The 15,574-nt window shown below is 46.9% G+C and overlaps 1 protein-coding gene across 1 annotated transcript in view; it reads left to right on the plus strand.

Annotated features, from left to right (window-relative positions):
* Positions 1-15,573, plus strand: part of nme7 (NME/NM23 family member 7) — a 55,045-nt gene extending 39,472 nt beyond the window's left edge. Inside the window, 4 exon segments of the mRNA XM_064310292.1 lie at positions 623-668; positions 671-723; positions 14,336-14,443; positions 15,501-15,573. Coding sequence (XP_064166362.1) covers positions 623-668; positions 671-723; positions 14,336-14,443; positions 15,501-15,533 — 240 coding nt within the window. The 3' untranslated portion in view covers positions 15,534-15,573.
* The last annotated feature ends 1 nt before the right edge of the window (position 15,574 follows it).

Below are 15,574 nucleotides of genomic sequence, written 5' to 3' on the forward strand. Positions count from 1 at the left end.
TATCCCCTAACGTCTTGTTTTTTCATGAAAAATAACTGCGTATATAATTTTGTGGGGAAAGGACAGTGTTGGCTCTTGGCCTATAATTGGCCAGATGTCTAGGGGGCTTTAGTTAGGGAGTAGTTAGCGAGTGGGACACAGAACAGGATTTACTGCTCTGTTATTGTGTCTCATTTTTCTATAGACTGTAATTATCACTGTTAATGTGGTGGCCCTAAAGACTTTCTTCAGGAGGTCCTTTTTGAGTGCCACTCTACCACAGTCTTTCTACTCTTGGTATTGCTGTTTTTTTTTCTCTTGTGCTACAGTAAATTGTAATGCCACAGTGGTAGAGACTATCCCCTGTAGTCCCAGATAATTATCCACTGAAAGGGTAATCTCATTTAAAATGTCGTTTAGGAGTGGCATTGGTAGTTTGAGCACAATGGAGACAGTTGTTTCCTCCTTTCTCTTTTTTTTTTTTTTTTTCGAGCAGCCTGGAACCCGAAGCGTGCAAAGCCACAGAGCCAGCTTAGTGTGTGTTGCCGTCGTCTGCTTCCTGGAACAATGGGCCTCTTCATTGTCCCGGGCCGCTGCTGAAAATAAATAAGGCGAGGCTTTTCTCCTCTTTGTTTGCCGGCAGGGCCTGGTGTCGGAGCTCTGCTCTGGACCCTGCGTGGCGCTGGAGATCCGAGGAGCCAGCCTTCCAGGACGTTTCGGGAGTACTGCGGCCCTGCAGACCCTGTGAGTTATTAAACTGAGCCTCTCTGCTTTAGGCCGGTGTGTGTGTGTGTGTGTGTGTGTGTTGTGTGGGCGTGTATGTGTGGGCGGTGTGTTTGTGTGTGTGTGTGTGTGTGTGTGGGCATGGGGGTGTGGGGGTGTGGGCATGTGTGTGTGTGGGCGTGGGCGTGTGTATGTGTGGGCGTGTGTGTGTGTGTGTGTGTGTGTGTGTTGGCATGGGGGTGTGGTGTGTGTGTGTGTGTGTGTGTGGGCATGTGGGTGTGGGCATGTGTGTTTGTGTATGTATGTGTGTGTGTTTGCATGTGTGGGTGTTGGCGTGTGTGTGTGTGTGTGTGGTGGGAATGTGTGTGTGCGTGTGGGCGCGCGTGTGTGTGTGGCTGATGTGTATGGGCATGTGTGTGTGTGGGCGTGCGTGCATGCGTGTGTTTGTATGTGTGACTTAGTAACATTTATGACTCTCAGTAGAAACCTATAAAATTCACGGCGGTCTTTACTGCACTACCCCTATGTGTGCATGCATGTGTGTGTACTGGCCCATAGTAAAAAAGAAACTTTACCTAGAAGTACATGTTCACAAATCACAAAAACGTTAAGTTCTTCATTTGATTTGTCCTAAAAAGTCCTGGAAAACCTTGTCCTGGTCACTTGCATATTTGTGCCACAGGACAAATTGGAATGGTGTGCAGACATGCAAATGTTGAGGTGATCCTGAAAATTGACCACATTATTATTATTCTGCACCTTCGATTGCGGGGTTGCCAGACCCTTTGATGTGAATCGGTCGGCAGTGCCGCACCTGCAGCCATTATTCACACAGAAGGGTCAAGCTCCTGAAACACAGCAGAAAGGGCAACCACACATCACCACTATGCACAACACGCCGCTGAGCTTTCTCCAGGGCCCTTAGGTGTCCAGCCGGAACGCCTGCTTGTCAGATAAGCCCCCGCGCAGAAAAGAGCAGCTCCGGGGATGGGGAGTCTGAGTCTACCACAGATAAGCCATTTACCCTGCATTCGCTCACAGCCGAAAATGAAGCCCTCACGTTTACGGGTGAAAACACGCGGGGGAAACACTTTGCAGGGACACAGCAGCCGTCTGTGATGCGCCTGCGATGGACTGCCCACCATATTCAGTCAACAGGGAAAACATGAGATCCTGAACTTGTCCAGTGGGAAATAAAATGACTTGTTTAACTGCCTTCTACTTGAATGTGGTCCTCTATGTACCATAAGTGCCCTGCCATTAGGTGCTGTCTTTTAAGTTGTTGGGGCAACATGGAGATTTGAGGATTTGTTAATGCATCTGAACCAGTAATTATGTTAATACTGTCGTTGATGTCATCCAGCAGGCCACAATAGAGCCATTGTTGACAACTTGACTATATCCGTAGCTAATGGAACGTATCTCGTGTTCCATGTCTCAAAAGTATGCCATAGATATAGTCTAACGATAGCCTGCTGCTGGTGAGGGACGTTTCTCTTTATTCCTGTGCGCTACAACGGTCCACAAGATTCCAGTTTGTGAGTGTGAAGATATGTGTGTGCGGAGGTTAATTATACGATATGGGCAAAGTTTTTTTTTTTAAAGAAATCTTTCATTAAACATGGTGTGCGCTGGATTTGGTCCCAGGCAGGATCATTCTCCCTCCGCCCCAAAGGCTGAGGAGGACAAGTCGCTTAGTTTTCTCTCCCTGTGATAAGAAAAGTCCTCCTCGTGAAAACTGGCTTTGTTAGCCTCTCGGACCGTCTGAAACGCACGCTGTAACTGGAGCTTGAGCTCTTTTTGAAAAGCATGCGTGCTATGTCAGCGTCTGTATGGACCTCAGTGTGTAATGCAGCCAAGGAGCCTGCCTAATCCTTTACTGAGTGCGTAGGAGCTGCCGCTGGGTGGTTCTTCTCCTGGATTTCCATAGGAGTGCCCAAGCCAGCGCGGCAGACTGGACTGTACAAGGTGCAGGGCTTCACGCTGATGTTGTGCGCCCTTACATTAGATAACAATACGAAGGCAGTCCTTGGAGAAAATGGTTCATGGCCCTCGCAGATGGTCCAAAAGATAGTTGTGATAATGGAGAGGACTTGGCCCTGAGGAGGTGGACTGCGTTCTTTTGGCGCTATGCGATTGAACCTGCATTGTTTAAAAGCGTACTTTCTCCCCCCCACCCCTTTCTGTTTTTCTGACATTAACTCGGGCAAAGTGACATTGCGTCTTGTTAATCATTTGTTGCTGCGTTTTTTAGTTAACGATGAACTGTTCACGCTTTCTCGTGCCCTGTAGTTGGTGGTTCAGCAGTTCCAAAGCGTGATTTTTTGAAATTGTTTTGTATCTGATCAGCAGTTTGTACTGTACCAATGTGAACAAACAGAAATCGTATGTAGTAAGTTAACATGGCAACCCCCTTATCTAGAGGAGCTTAAATTCCTTACATTTTACATGTTGTGCCCTGCCAAAAAGTTTTAACCCTCTTGAGTAGTTTTCACATTTTCTTGCCTCAGAGCTTGAAAGCGTCACACTTTTTTGCACTTCCATACAGGAACTCGTACTTCCAATCAACACAACACACTTTTGCTTGACGTTTCATGGAAGCGAATGCAGATTATGCGAGAAAAAAATATACTGTGTATTGATTCAATGTAATTATCAAAACTACCGATCAGTGCCGTTGTTAGTATACAAAGGTAAGTTGTTTGACATCCTGTTTGTGAATTACAGGACTGAAGTGGCTCCCACTTGGGACCTCGATCTAGCCTCTTATCCAAGGTCAGATGTGATTGCTCAATCAGGGCGGTGATTAGTGAGAGGATGTCTTCTCAAGTGCAGTAAAGCGCTGGCCAGTGCAGCGCGCTCTACCCTCAATCAGCTTCCTGTCACATGCTGGCGGTTGCGGAGTGGACCGTCGCGGTTTGCTCCATGGAAAGAGGGAGCGAGAGAGAGAGAGAGAGAGAGAGCGCACCCACACCAGCACGAAATGAAATAAATCAAACACCTTCACCCTTCCCCCTCGCGGGTTCTGGGTGAAAGCAGTAAACTAAAACAACAAACTGAAATAATAAAGACAAAAGAAGGTAAACTCGAGCGACTGCTTCTCAGCTCGTCGATGGGGTACGCTGGCCAGCTGTTCAGCTGCCAGTTCCTTTCTTTATCTTTTTGTGCGCAGATAAGCGAAGCTCTCTCGGTGCGTGTTCCTGGTCTCTCACCTGTACCATGGACATGAACACACCTTTAAAACCCTGGGCTGACTAGCTAACACAACCCAGGTGTGTGTGCTCTCTCCTTCAGTAGGCGTAACAGAGACAAATCCGTTTCCACTGGACCATATGCCACACTTCCCTCCCAGTGTGCTCTTCCCTCAAACAGCTTCCCTCCTGGTGTCATCCAGCACAGTGTGTGTGCTCTACCCTCAAACTGCGTCCCTCCCTGTGTCATCCAGCACAGTGTGTGTGCTCTACCCTCAAACAGCTTCCCTCCCGGTGTCATCCAGCACAGTGTGTGTGCTCTACCCTCAAACTGCGTCCCTCCCGGTGTCATCCAGCACAGTGTGTGTGCTGTTCCCTCAAACAGCTTCCCTCCCGGTGTCATCCAGCACAGTGTGTGTGCTCTACCCTCAAACAGCTTCCCTCCCGGTGTCATCCAGCACAGTGTGTGTGCTCTACCCTCAAACTGCGTCCCTCCCTGTGTCATCCAGCACAGTGTGTGTGCTCTACCCTCAAACAGCTTCCCTCCCGGTGTCATCCAGCACAGTGTATGTGCTCTACCCTCAAACAGCTTCCCTCCCGGTGTCTCAGCACATGTGTGGTGCTGTTCCCTCAAAATCGTCCTTCCGTGTCATCCAGCAAGTTTGTGCTGTTCCCTCAAACTGCTGCCCTCCCTGTGTCATCCAGCACAGTGTGTGTGCTGTACCCTCAAACTGCGTCCCTCCCTGTCTCATCCAGCACAGTGTGTGTGCTCTACCCTCTAAACAGCGTCCCTCCCTGTGTCATCCAGCACAGTGTGTGTACTCTACCCTCAAACTGCGTCCCTCCCTGTGTCATCCAGCACAGTGTGTGTGCTGTTCCCTCAAACTGCGTCCCTCCCTGTGTTATCCAGCACAGTGTGTGTGCTCTACCCTCCAAACAGCGTCCCTCCCTGTGTCATCCAGCACAGTGTGTGTGCTCTTCCCTCAAACTGCGTCCCTCCCTGTGTCATCCAGCACAGTGTGTGTGCTGTACCCTCAAACAGCTTCCCTCCCGGTGTCATCCAGCACAGTGTGTGTGCTCTACCCTCAAACAGCTTCCCTCCCGGTGTCATCCAGCACAGTGTGTGTGCTGTTCCCTCAAACTGCGTCCCTCCCTGTGTCATCCAGCACAGTGTGTGTGCTCTACCCTCAAACAGCGTCCCTTCCGGTGTCATAGCCAAGAGAACAGGAATGGCATGCTAATGGCCTGTCACACTGAAAGAGCACATCATACTTATCTGTGCTTCTCTCTCTCTCTCTCTCTCTCTCACTTTCACTCTCTCTCTCACTCTCCCTTTCTCTTTCTCTCACTCTCTCCATTTCACTATCTCACTCTCTCCCATTCACTCTCTCTTTCTCGCCCTCTTTGCCTTTCTCTCGCACAGATCTGACAAACGTGTGTGTGTGTGTGCGTGCGTGTGTGTGCATTTGTGTGCAGTGATCGACAGAAACAGAAAAATACACTATAATGTCAAAGTGAAAAAATTCTACTCATTCATATAAATTAATTACAAATATTTTTTTATAATTACAAATAATAATCAATTATCTATGATGTTTTCTTTCAGTTTACAGTAATAATCATTGACCTGCAGATCATTGTAGCTGCAAGTAATCCATAACAGACTGATAAAATTAGCAGTATTGGTTCCTTGTGGAAGGTAGGTCAGGTTTCAGTTTGCAAGTTTTCAAAAGACAGGGTATTTTTCCAGGGATCAATATCCTATGAAATTATGAAAATAGACACAAAGTTCCTTTCTATACCAAATAACAATTGCGGTATTATCTATCCAGTGCTCATCACAAATTTGGATTTATTGTTTTTGTGATTTAGTGTAAAAGCTAGGGATGTACTCTGTGGATCAATTATATTGAAAGAAAACACAGGTTTTTGTGCAGAGATTCAAAGTGATTTGTGGAGTGTGGGTGAAGGAACAGATAGGTCTCAGGTCCTGAAGGGTTATTCTGTTGCTCTAAATAGTTTTTGTTTTTGTGAAGTCATCCTGCAGGTTAGACCAAATAGGTTTGGCGTTCATTAAAAATGTGTCCCGTCGCCTAGTTCCTGTTCTGTCTTATCCTAAATAAGATTCAGTCATCTCCCTTATTGCTAATCTCTCATTGATATTCCCATGATTTACTAGGTGCGAGAGGCCTCACTCCGGATTACAGTTGCAATATCAAAGTCTGATTGGGAGTTGAGTTCTTGGTTGTTGGAAACAGTGCCGAGAGCACAAACCAACTTTTAAACTGATGATCCTTTATCTCATATTAGTGTTGCAGTGCCTCTCGTTACTATGGCGATTGCTGCGTTGTCCGACAGGATTTTAGATTTTTTGACACAGCCATTGTGATTCCAGTATTAGCGTGAATATTTAATGAGCGTGAATTGTTGTTGCTGCCACTGATACCTTCTTATTCAGACAGTACTTCGGGTTCTGGTAGTCTTTTGAACTGACGTGTGGTACACTGTTCAGTGCATGGCTGGTTTCCACCCTTAGAGACATTAAATATGAATGTGTGAGGGTAGCTTTTATGGGGTTTTTTCTCAGCGAAGACGGCAATTTTGTGCTGTTTGTCTCAGGACTGGTGCAATTGAATGCCATCTAATCATATTCTAACGGCTTCTAAACCTACTTGAAAGCAAATAAAAAAGCCCATCACATTGGTTGGGCAGGTACCCTGAGCTCATTCTGATTGCAAAGTGATAGAAAATTCAATAAGGCTTGCCAACAAGGCACTGAAGCCAGCCAGTGCATAATGGAAAATACTGGCAAAAACAGTCTGAGCTCACATAAACAGCTTCAGAGTGGAGCTGTGCAAGCTTTGTGATTCTGGAATATCATGAACTTAATGTTTCCAAAATGTCATTTAATTTGAACAACCTGTCACCAGACATTTCCATATCCTAGTTTGTTTTTCATTGCTTTTTCTGACTAGAGTTGGCATGAGCTGCTTGTCCTAGCTTGCACACACAACAACAGTATATTTGGAAATGACCTCACAGCGACTGTGAGCTCAGACTAGGGCGATGACTGAAAGGGACGGGACCGGCGGGTAGGCCCAGACTGCGCCCGGACGGCTTCCCTAAGACAAGGAGGCCGTTGTCCTGAGTGCTTTTGGTCAAAGTTTGGGCCACAGTTTGACTGCTTCCCAACTCAGTATATATACCCCAGAGGAGCACTCCAATCTGAAGATGTTATCCCAATTTACAAAGGGCCTGCCGCCGGGATTCCATTACGTTCTGGGTCACAGAGTTTTTCATCTGTCATGACCGGGCAGAGGTTCCTCGAAATACGTAGCCTCGGTAAGCCCTGGAGACACTGCAGTCTGAGCATAAACGTCCTTACATTTTTCAATTAGGTAACTGGCAGTGCGTTAAGCATTCCCACTCGTTTTATATTTGATTTACTCTTCTGTTTGCCGCTAATGGTATCTCTGAAAGAAGCACCTGGAGTTGATTTAATTCCGTGAGACCTGTTACAGTTTACGAGGCACTGTTTTGTCATTTAGCAGGTGCTTTTAGCCAGAGCGACTCGCAGAAGTGCATTTCATATGCTAAGTAGCGTGTCGTGTCACGGGGGAAGTTGGAATCATTTAGTCCAACTGCGTGGACCACAGTCAAGCTGCTTGCTTAAAGGCCTGAGAGCTGAAGGGAGGGAAGGTTGCTTTTTTTTTTAGTTAAAAGAAACATTAAGGTGCAGTCTGCAAAGGCGAGTTTTTGGGCGCTTTTCAGAAAACAGCCAGTGAATCTCTCTTCCTGAATGATTGTAGACGGGCCGAGCAGAGCTGCTTTTTCTTCTCATTTGAAATGTCCAATGGTGTGATTAGTTCCACCTCATCGTTGCAACAACCTCCATCAATCCAGTAGTGGCACCTGCTCTTAACTGCTCGGTCCACCAACTGCCAGCGGTGGGATTCATATGGAAGAAGCCTGAAATTGAAGGCACTCCACTTCCTGCCCTCCTTACCTTTGAAAGGCGAACAGAAATGTTCCTTCTTTAGTTCTTACACAACAAATGGAATTGTTTGCTGACATTAAAAGTGTGAAAAAAGAATTTAAAAAAATAGAATAAAATGTGCTGTTCAAATTCAAGGACAGTTTGAAGGAAGTGCAGGTAAAGTATTTTGAATCTGGGCCAACTTTATCGATTTGCATCTTCTTGGCTCAGACAAAATGGCAGACTGTCATGAATATTCTATTTCAAATGAAACTTTTCAAGGGTACCTCTACTGGTAAAATACTTCCTGCTGCATGACCATAATGAGAGAGCATTACCTTGTGATCCAATAAGATTAACACTAACAAAAAAAGAGCCCATGAACTTAACAGGACATGTTCATCTTGTTGTTGTCACGTTCCACATTAATTCCACATTAATGTTGCTGTTGTGCTTGTTAAAAGCCAGGAAAATATACCATCTTTTACCATATTGGACTTCCATCAGTAATTGTGAGCCAGTCTAGTGGAATCAGCCAATGTCTCTTCCTGTACGATTCATCCACACTACTGATAGCGTCAGTGTCTGCCCTGTAGGTTGTCAGTCAAACCTCGTGCTGTTCTAATGGTACTTAAAACTCGCAGTCACATGTAGCTCTGAGTGAAAATGGATACTTTGCAAATGTTTAAAGTGTGAACACCCCAGCGGATCAGATTTTCTCTTGACAGCCTCGGGCGTGAATAATTCATCACACAGGCAGGTGCCACCCTCTGCCAGATTAGCTTGACACCTACTGCCTTATGGTTCTCTGAACCAAACAGAGCCGCTTTCTAGTTCTAGATCAGAAATCACAGTAGTTTAGCGCCATGCGTTTATTTACGTATGTATGTCAGGAGTGTCGCCTGTTGTTCTGGAGGAGATATCTGTAAGTGAAGCCTTTGACGTATACAGTAGCATTAGTAATTTGAAGTGAAGTGAGTATTTCCCAGATTTAAATGGCAATAGATTTATGGAAAGGTGGCCTCTGGAGATTTGGTGGCTGTGGGCTCTAGAGATCTGGTTGCTGTGGGCTCTGGAGATCTAGTGGCTGTGGGCTCTAGCGATCTGGTTGATGTTGGCTCTAGAGATCTGGTGGCTGTGGGCTCTAGAGATCTGGTGGCTGTGGGCTCTAGAGATCTGGTTGCTGTTGGCTCTAGAGATCTGGTGGCTGTGGGCTCTAGAGATCTGGTTGATGTTGGCTCTAGAGATCTAGTGGCTGTGGGCTCTAGAGATCTGGTGGCTGTGGGCTCTAGAGATCTGGTGGCTGTGGGCTCTAGAGATCTGGTGGCTGTGGGCTCTAGAGATCTAGTTGCTGTGGACTCTAGAGGTCTGGTGGCTGTGAGACTCAAGCGACATCTTCTCCAGCTGTGAGCCGTCACCTCTCTGGCTGTTACAGCAGCGGGACTCAGGCCCGCCCCGGTCACGAGACAGACCTCGGTCTTGTGATCTGTCCTCATGCGAGGGCGGAAACAAACTGCCACTGTTAGCCGCTGCCCGGCCGGCCGAGTGCAGACACAGGAACGGGATTCGCCGGCCATTTTGCAGAGTAAGACTAATTCAGGCAGGAAATGTCCCCATGGCATGGCATGCAAAATGTGGAAGCTGTCACACATTGACAGCAACTCCCGCTCCATTCAAGAAAAGCATTCCAAACCAAAGCCAGGCGGCTGTGAAGCCAGAGATATATCAGAGTCAACGTCAAACGCGTCAGAACGCTTCTGCTCGACGCAGTTCGCCAGAAAGGTGAACGTCAACACAATCGCATAATGATAAGATGCACTCAGCCATTCTGTCATTCTTTCTGCTTGTGTCCGTCCACATTGTTATTTGCAACAAGCCATCATTTCTCCCTGGAGAAAGGGAGGAGGCTGACTGTCTCTTAAATTTTGCCTCCTGCACTGACTGTAGCAGCATGTTGTCCACAACTCTTCATCGGAGGGCTGACAAACAGCCCAGGATTTTAAAAGCAGCCTCGTTTTAAAACTAGGCTTGTTTTCTGGCATGATTTTCAATTAAAGCTCAGTACACATAGTGTATGTATTTATTTATTTAAGTGAATGCAGTGTGTTCCAGTTGTGCCTTTCTCACTTGGGAAGTGAGACTGGAAAGGCTTTCCGTTCCTGCTTGCTACGTAGTGGAACAGCTATAATTTTGAACTGTGAGGTTTACTTGGCAGCGCGTATGTTTTACAAGTGAAAGACTATGAGCTGTTGCACCTTGTTCTAGATTTTATGACAGCAGTTCTCTGATGCCCCTCCTTTTTACAAAAAAAAAGGGTAGATTTTTTGCGCTGTAATGTAATTCGCTGGTATTTTGACTAGCTCTGACACCTGATTAAGTCTGGCTATTTGCGGTAATTCATTTCATGGTCTTGGGGGTGGTTTTATTCTTATTTAATATAGTTTCATGTTCAATAGGGTTGTTGATAAGTTGCCAGTGGAGTCTGTCTCTTGGGACTGTACTTCCTGCATTACTGTACTTTGGTCCTGGGTCTTTGCACTTGTGTTTACATTGTGATATCTCTCTGAATAAAGAGCATCTGGTAAATGGCAACAAAGTAAAAGGAAAAACAATTAATGCATACATTACAAATTTGATTATGAAAGCAAAATATTGAAATTAAAATGTACAGTAAATCGAAAGCATTAACTTTAGGGTCATAATTTATTTATGTTAAATGTACGCTGAAAGCTCTCTATCATCCCGGCGGTGTGAGAGAAGAGGTCAGCAGGAATCTCACAGCTTCTCAGTGAGCCTTAGATGTGTGGTCTGTGCACAGTCAGAGGAGTTTTATGCTAGTACATTAGTAGGAGGACTCAGGTGCCAATGCTGCCTGCGTTCCTGAAGAGACCGGAGTTGCTTCAAATGGCACTGCTGCATTATGTCACACCCACCTTCTGTTCACTTACTCACTACACTACACTGCAGCTCTGTTGGGTTACTGAGCTGCGCTCCCTACAGTTCTGTTGGGTTACTGAGCTGTGCTCCCTACACCTCTGTTGGGTTACTGAGCTGTGCTCCCTACACCTCTGACATGTCTGTAGTGTGTAGAGCTAGTGAGAATGCTTTCAGGAGTGTAGCTTTGTTCAGGAGTCAACAAGATTGACTAATTAACACTGAAAGTAGCTGATGATCCTGGTGATGGCCATTCCCAGCACGCGCAGCTGCGAGGGGAGACTGGCTGCGGGAACGTGCCAGTGGGAACGTGCCGGTGGGAATGTGCCAGTGGGAATGTTGGAGTGGTTTTTGTTTGGTCGCGTCACAGAGACGGCATTGGGACAGCGCTCCGATGGTCGGCAAACAAAGCGGTGGGTTATGGTGAGGTGACGAGCTGTTTGTTCCCCTGGCTGTTGCCGCGTGACGTCAGTGAGTCATCGGTATTGACGCTCTGTGTGCGGTTAGCGAGGGGGCGGGGAGGCTAAGGAATCCGAGGTCGGTTGCGGTGGCACGTTGGAGTGTAAATGCTGTTCAGCTTCGACTGCCTGGCTGGGTTTATGAACGATGGCCGTTCAGTGGAAATTAATTCACTTTAAGACATAGTTATTACAATTTTTCTTTTAGCGCATTACAAACAAGTAAAAGCTCTTTTGTCATTTTTTTAAAATATGTCATTTATTCATTCAAAATGAAATGATAAACAACACAGACAACACTGACTGGTCTGTCTAATGGGAAGGATGTGGGAAAGCATGTATTTTATGGCCTCTCGCTGCTTACCAGGAAATTGAAGAGCTAATAGCTGTTTCTGTTGATATAAAGGAAAGGGAAATGGCTGTGACTGTACCAAGCAGTTTCAGAAAGGGAGTGACTGAAGTTTCTGGTCTGGATCGGTCGAGGGATCTAGACAGGCATTCCCGTCAAACCCCCACAAGACACTGGAGCCAGACATGGGATTCTGTGGCAGCGCATTTAATGAGCAGCTTTCACCAGACCAAAGAGGGGGGAGGGGTGTGGAAGGAAGGGGAGGGGCCGCAGCAGTGTCGACTTTGAAGTAACTGTCAACAAAACTTCCAGCAAAGGGAGGACCGTTGTGTTGTGTACTCCGCCGGCCTCATCAGAACGAAATTTGGCCCCGAAGGCCTCAGGTCATCTTTGGGTGACTAGTGCAGTTACAGAGCGATGCCTTTCACTAGGGATGCTGTGCAGATCTTTCACTGCTCTGCAATGTCTCCACTTTGTACGCCACTCGGCTTCCTCTGCTCTGGGTAGCACTGCCAGCGGGAAACCTGAGACACTCCACCCAGTCCAAGCACGGGGACCGTCCTGCGTCCCTGTTTTCATTTTGCATAGGTTTTAAATATGTTGACTGCGGTGTACAGCACTTTACATTACCAGTTCTCCCGGCTGAGGGTGAAATGCGACTCCCCGACGTCGAAGCTGAGAGCGCAGGGTGGCGTAGTAATGCTGACGGGTTCCATTTCAGCTTTACTCTTGCGGCAAATCTGCGGCCGTCCGAGTTTGGTGGGCAGTTGGAGTTGGAGGCGTGGCCTGACAGTGGGTGTCATAAACCAAGGCAAGCACAAACAGGGTGTCAGAGGGGAGGGGCTTTCTCTCACTCTCCTCACCACCACAATAATAAAAAAAATACTCTGGCTGAACCTCATTTTGGCTCAAAATCTAACACGGACTCCATTCTTACAGGAAAACCTAATCCTCCCGCACATTCTTCTGCCAGTGCCTCTTAACAATGGCTGAGAAAGATATACCGCGAAGGAAGAACTTGCGCCTTTTTGTTTCTTCCGATCATGGGAACGCTGGGTATTTCAGACGAACATGGAAACGTTAGCGCCAACAGCCTTATAGCATTTAATGCATTCCCGTCGTCGAGTGCTAACACGGTGGCGGGGGAAACGTCTTACCTGACGGCTAAAGAAGCCATCGCCACGTAATTACACGGCTGCTGGCGAAGCTGCAGTGTGGAAGTTATGAGTGTTTTCGGTGCGTTAGGGTGTAATCCATGGCCTTCTCAGGCTCCCCCAACTCTAAACAGTGTTTAGGAGTAATTGCGGCTGCTTCAGCCGCGATGTGAAAACACCGGCGGGTTTTCTCAGTGTGAGGTGTGGTCTCGCCGGCGTTTACCTCAGCCCTGTTGTGTGTGGCCCTTCCTGGGTAAGCAACTCGGAGCCGCCAAATGGCTTACTTTGTCATTAGTGCAGTTTCCATAGCTCGGGCTATACAAGGGCTGGGAGGAGGGGCCAGAGTGGTTGCTGGGAGACGGTCTTGTTTTTTTTTTTCTTTTTCAAACGGCTCAGTTGTGACCTTTTGAGTTTGACCCAGGGCGCAGAGTTGAACTGCCCCGCCCCCCCCTTCCCCCGCCAGGGATCGGGTTTCCTGGCCCTCGTGCCTTTGTCTCCCAGCAGACACGCGGCCCAGGGCACTTCCTGCTCCTCCGGGCTTTTTAAACGCGCGAACGTGACCGCGTGCCAGATCAAAAGGGAACACAGCCAGCGGCAGGGTTCTCCGTTCGCACCCTGTGCACGTGTTCAAGGGGCTGCTGCGAGAGCCGCGCGCGCAGTCTGAGCGCGCTCAAACAGACACACGGCCCGTCCCCAGTCACTCTGGTGGGCATGAGTAAATGCGCGTCAGGTGGGCAGATGCAAAAGGACAAATGTGCCTCAGGACGCCGCAAGGCGCGGCGTTTTGGTTTGCAAATGGAAAAGTGGGCGTAAATAAAAACAGCGCCTTCAGCTGTCGAGGCTTCGTCTCCCCCCAGCACCCCCCCAAAAGCAAACACTTGTGTTGTTACCCTGAGCCCCAGGTGCCAGTCCCACTGCTCTCTGCTGATAGTCACTCAGAATGCCCCAGACATGAACGAGAGGTTTCTTTCTGCACACCTTCATCACTGCTGCCATTTTTTTAGGGACTCAAAATGCTAGTGACCTTTTACTTTGTCCTATTACCATGACCGCTTTGTGTGACACAAAGACTCAAGAAATAAATGTGTAATTTTTATATTTATATGCTACATCAGAAGCCCCCCCCCCCCATACAGCCGTGCTCTTCCGTTTCACTGCATAACAACACGAGCAGAATCCTGAGCAGTCGGTCGAGCCGCTCAGTGTCACGACGCGTGCCTCAGAGCTGCAGCAGTAATTGATTCTCTGGGGCAGGCCTTCAGAAGCCAAAGCGCTCCACATAGTTCTGCATCCCCATTCCACAGGCTGGAGCAATCTGCCCCAGTGAGTGGGAGGGGTGGGGGGGGGGGGCATGATAGCACACAATTAACCCTTTGAAGGGCAGGGGTTTTTGAAATGTTTTTTCAACATCCCAAGTCAGTAGTCTTGATCTCCTTTGTTTTCAGTTACCAGTAGTGATTGTTAAGAAAATTCTAATCACATATTTGTGATCTCTCAGCTTGAATGGTTAATAGTAATAATAAGCACTATATCTAAAATCCCCTCATTGGTATCCGTTATGTTTTATACAGGAACTTGCACGTCACCTCCGACCCACCACCTTGCGTGCCCAGTTTGGCAAAAACAAAGTACAGAACGCAGTCCACTGTACAGACCTTCCTGAAGATGGCATATTGGAGGTAACACCGGATATATTTGCTTCATAGTTCACTTAATTTCAGTTTTATCGCATGTAAATTTGTGTTGTATTGTTTTGGAGTTATCATCATAGATATCAGTAGCTGCTTGTATTTAGACCCTCCTAAAGCAGTCATGCCCTGAGAAAGTCTTATTACAGCCCAATATCAATATCTTACAATACTGCCTCAAGGCATGATTGTCAGTATTACAGGAAAGCTGTAAGACGACAGTCCAAAAGCATCAATTCAATATGTATAATCCTTGCTGATGTCAGAAATGCTTACAGAATTGAGGATGTTGAGATGAAACAGGTTTTTAGTATTAAAATTTAGTATTATAAAATTTTAGTATAATGTAAATCCGTGTGTAAGGGAAGGGAATGCCTCTACTTCCCGCTCTTCTGCTCCATCACTGCAGTCCAGTTCACTGTGCCTGTATAAATAATTACATTCCACGTCAAACCAAGTAGAAAGATCTCCATGCCTGTCAGCTCAGATGCTGAGAAGCAGCGCTGTTGCTTGCGGCCGGTCATCTGATTCTCTGTGTTTTTGGTGGGGGGGGAACAAACGCTCTAATAGAACCATTGTGACGCTCCCAGTGTGTTCGACCTGTGGAACGTCATTGTATTGTTCTGGCGAGCTGGTGACCTCCTCAGCCAATAGCAGAGCAGCTCTCTGTCAGTGGAGGAGCTGGATTCTGCAGTGAGGTCTGAACCAGATTCACAGGCTCAGACACACAGCGCCATGCTAGACCCCTCCCCTCAGCAGCTTCTACAGAACAGCACAAGGCTAGCGGCGTGTAGCCAATCACAATACAGAATCCACTGCTGCTTTTTTCCCTTAATAAGTTTTTTCATTTTAAAAGTCAGTTGTTGATTTCAGCATCACACTTTTGCAAGCTGATCTGCTCCTTGCATAGGGAAAGCAACACCTACCGTAGTATATTCAATTGAAATATATTCAATAAGGTTTTTTTTTTTTTTTTTTTTACATTTTGTGGGTTATGGACATTTTGTACAGAATTTTTTGACTTCCAATGATGCCTTTCTCATTGCAGGTACAGTATTTCTTCAAGATATTGGATGGATGAGTTTTTTTGTGCATATAAATAAAATGGCAATGACAAATCAC

This window comes from Anguilla rostrata, chromosome 15 (assembly GCF_018555375.3).
Source record: "Anguilla rostrata isolate EN2019 chromosome 15, ASM1855537v3, whole genome shotgun sequence".
In the NCBI taxonomy this organism is placed as follows: Eukaryota; Metazoa; Chordata; class Actinopteri; order Anguilliformes; family Anguillidae; genus Anguilla; species Anguilla rostrata.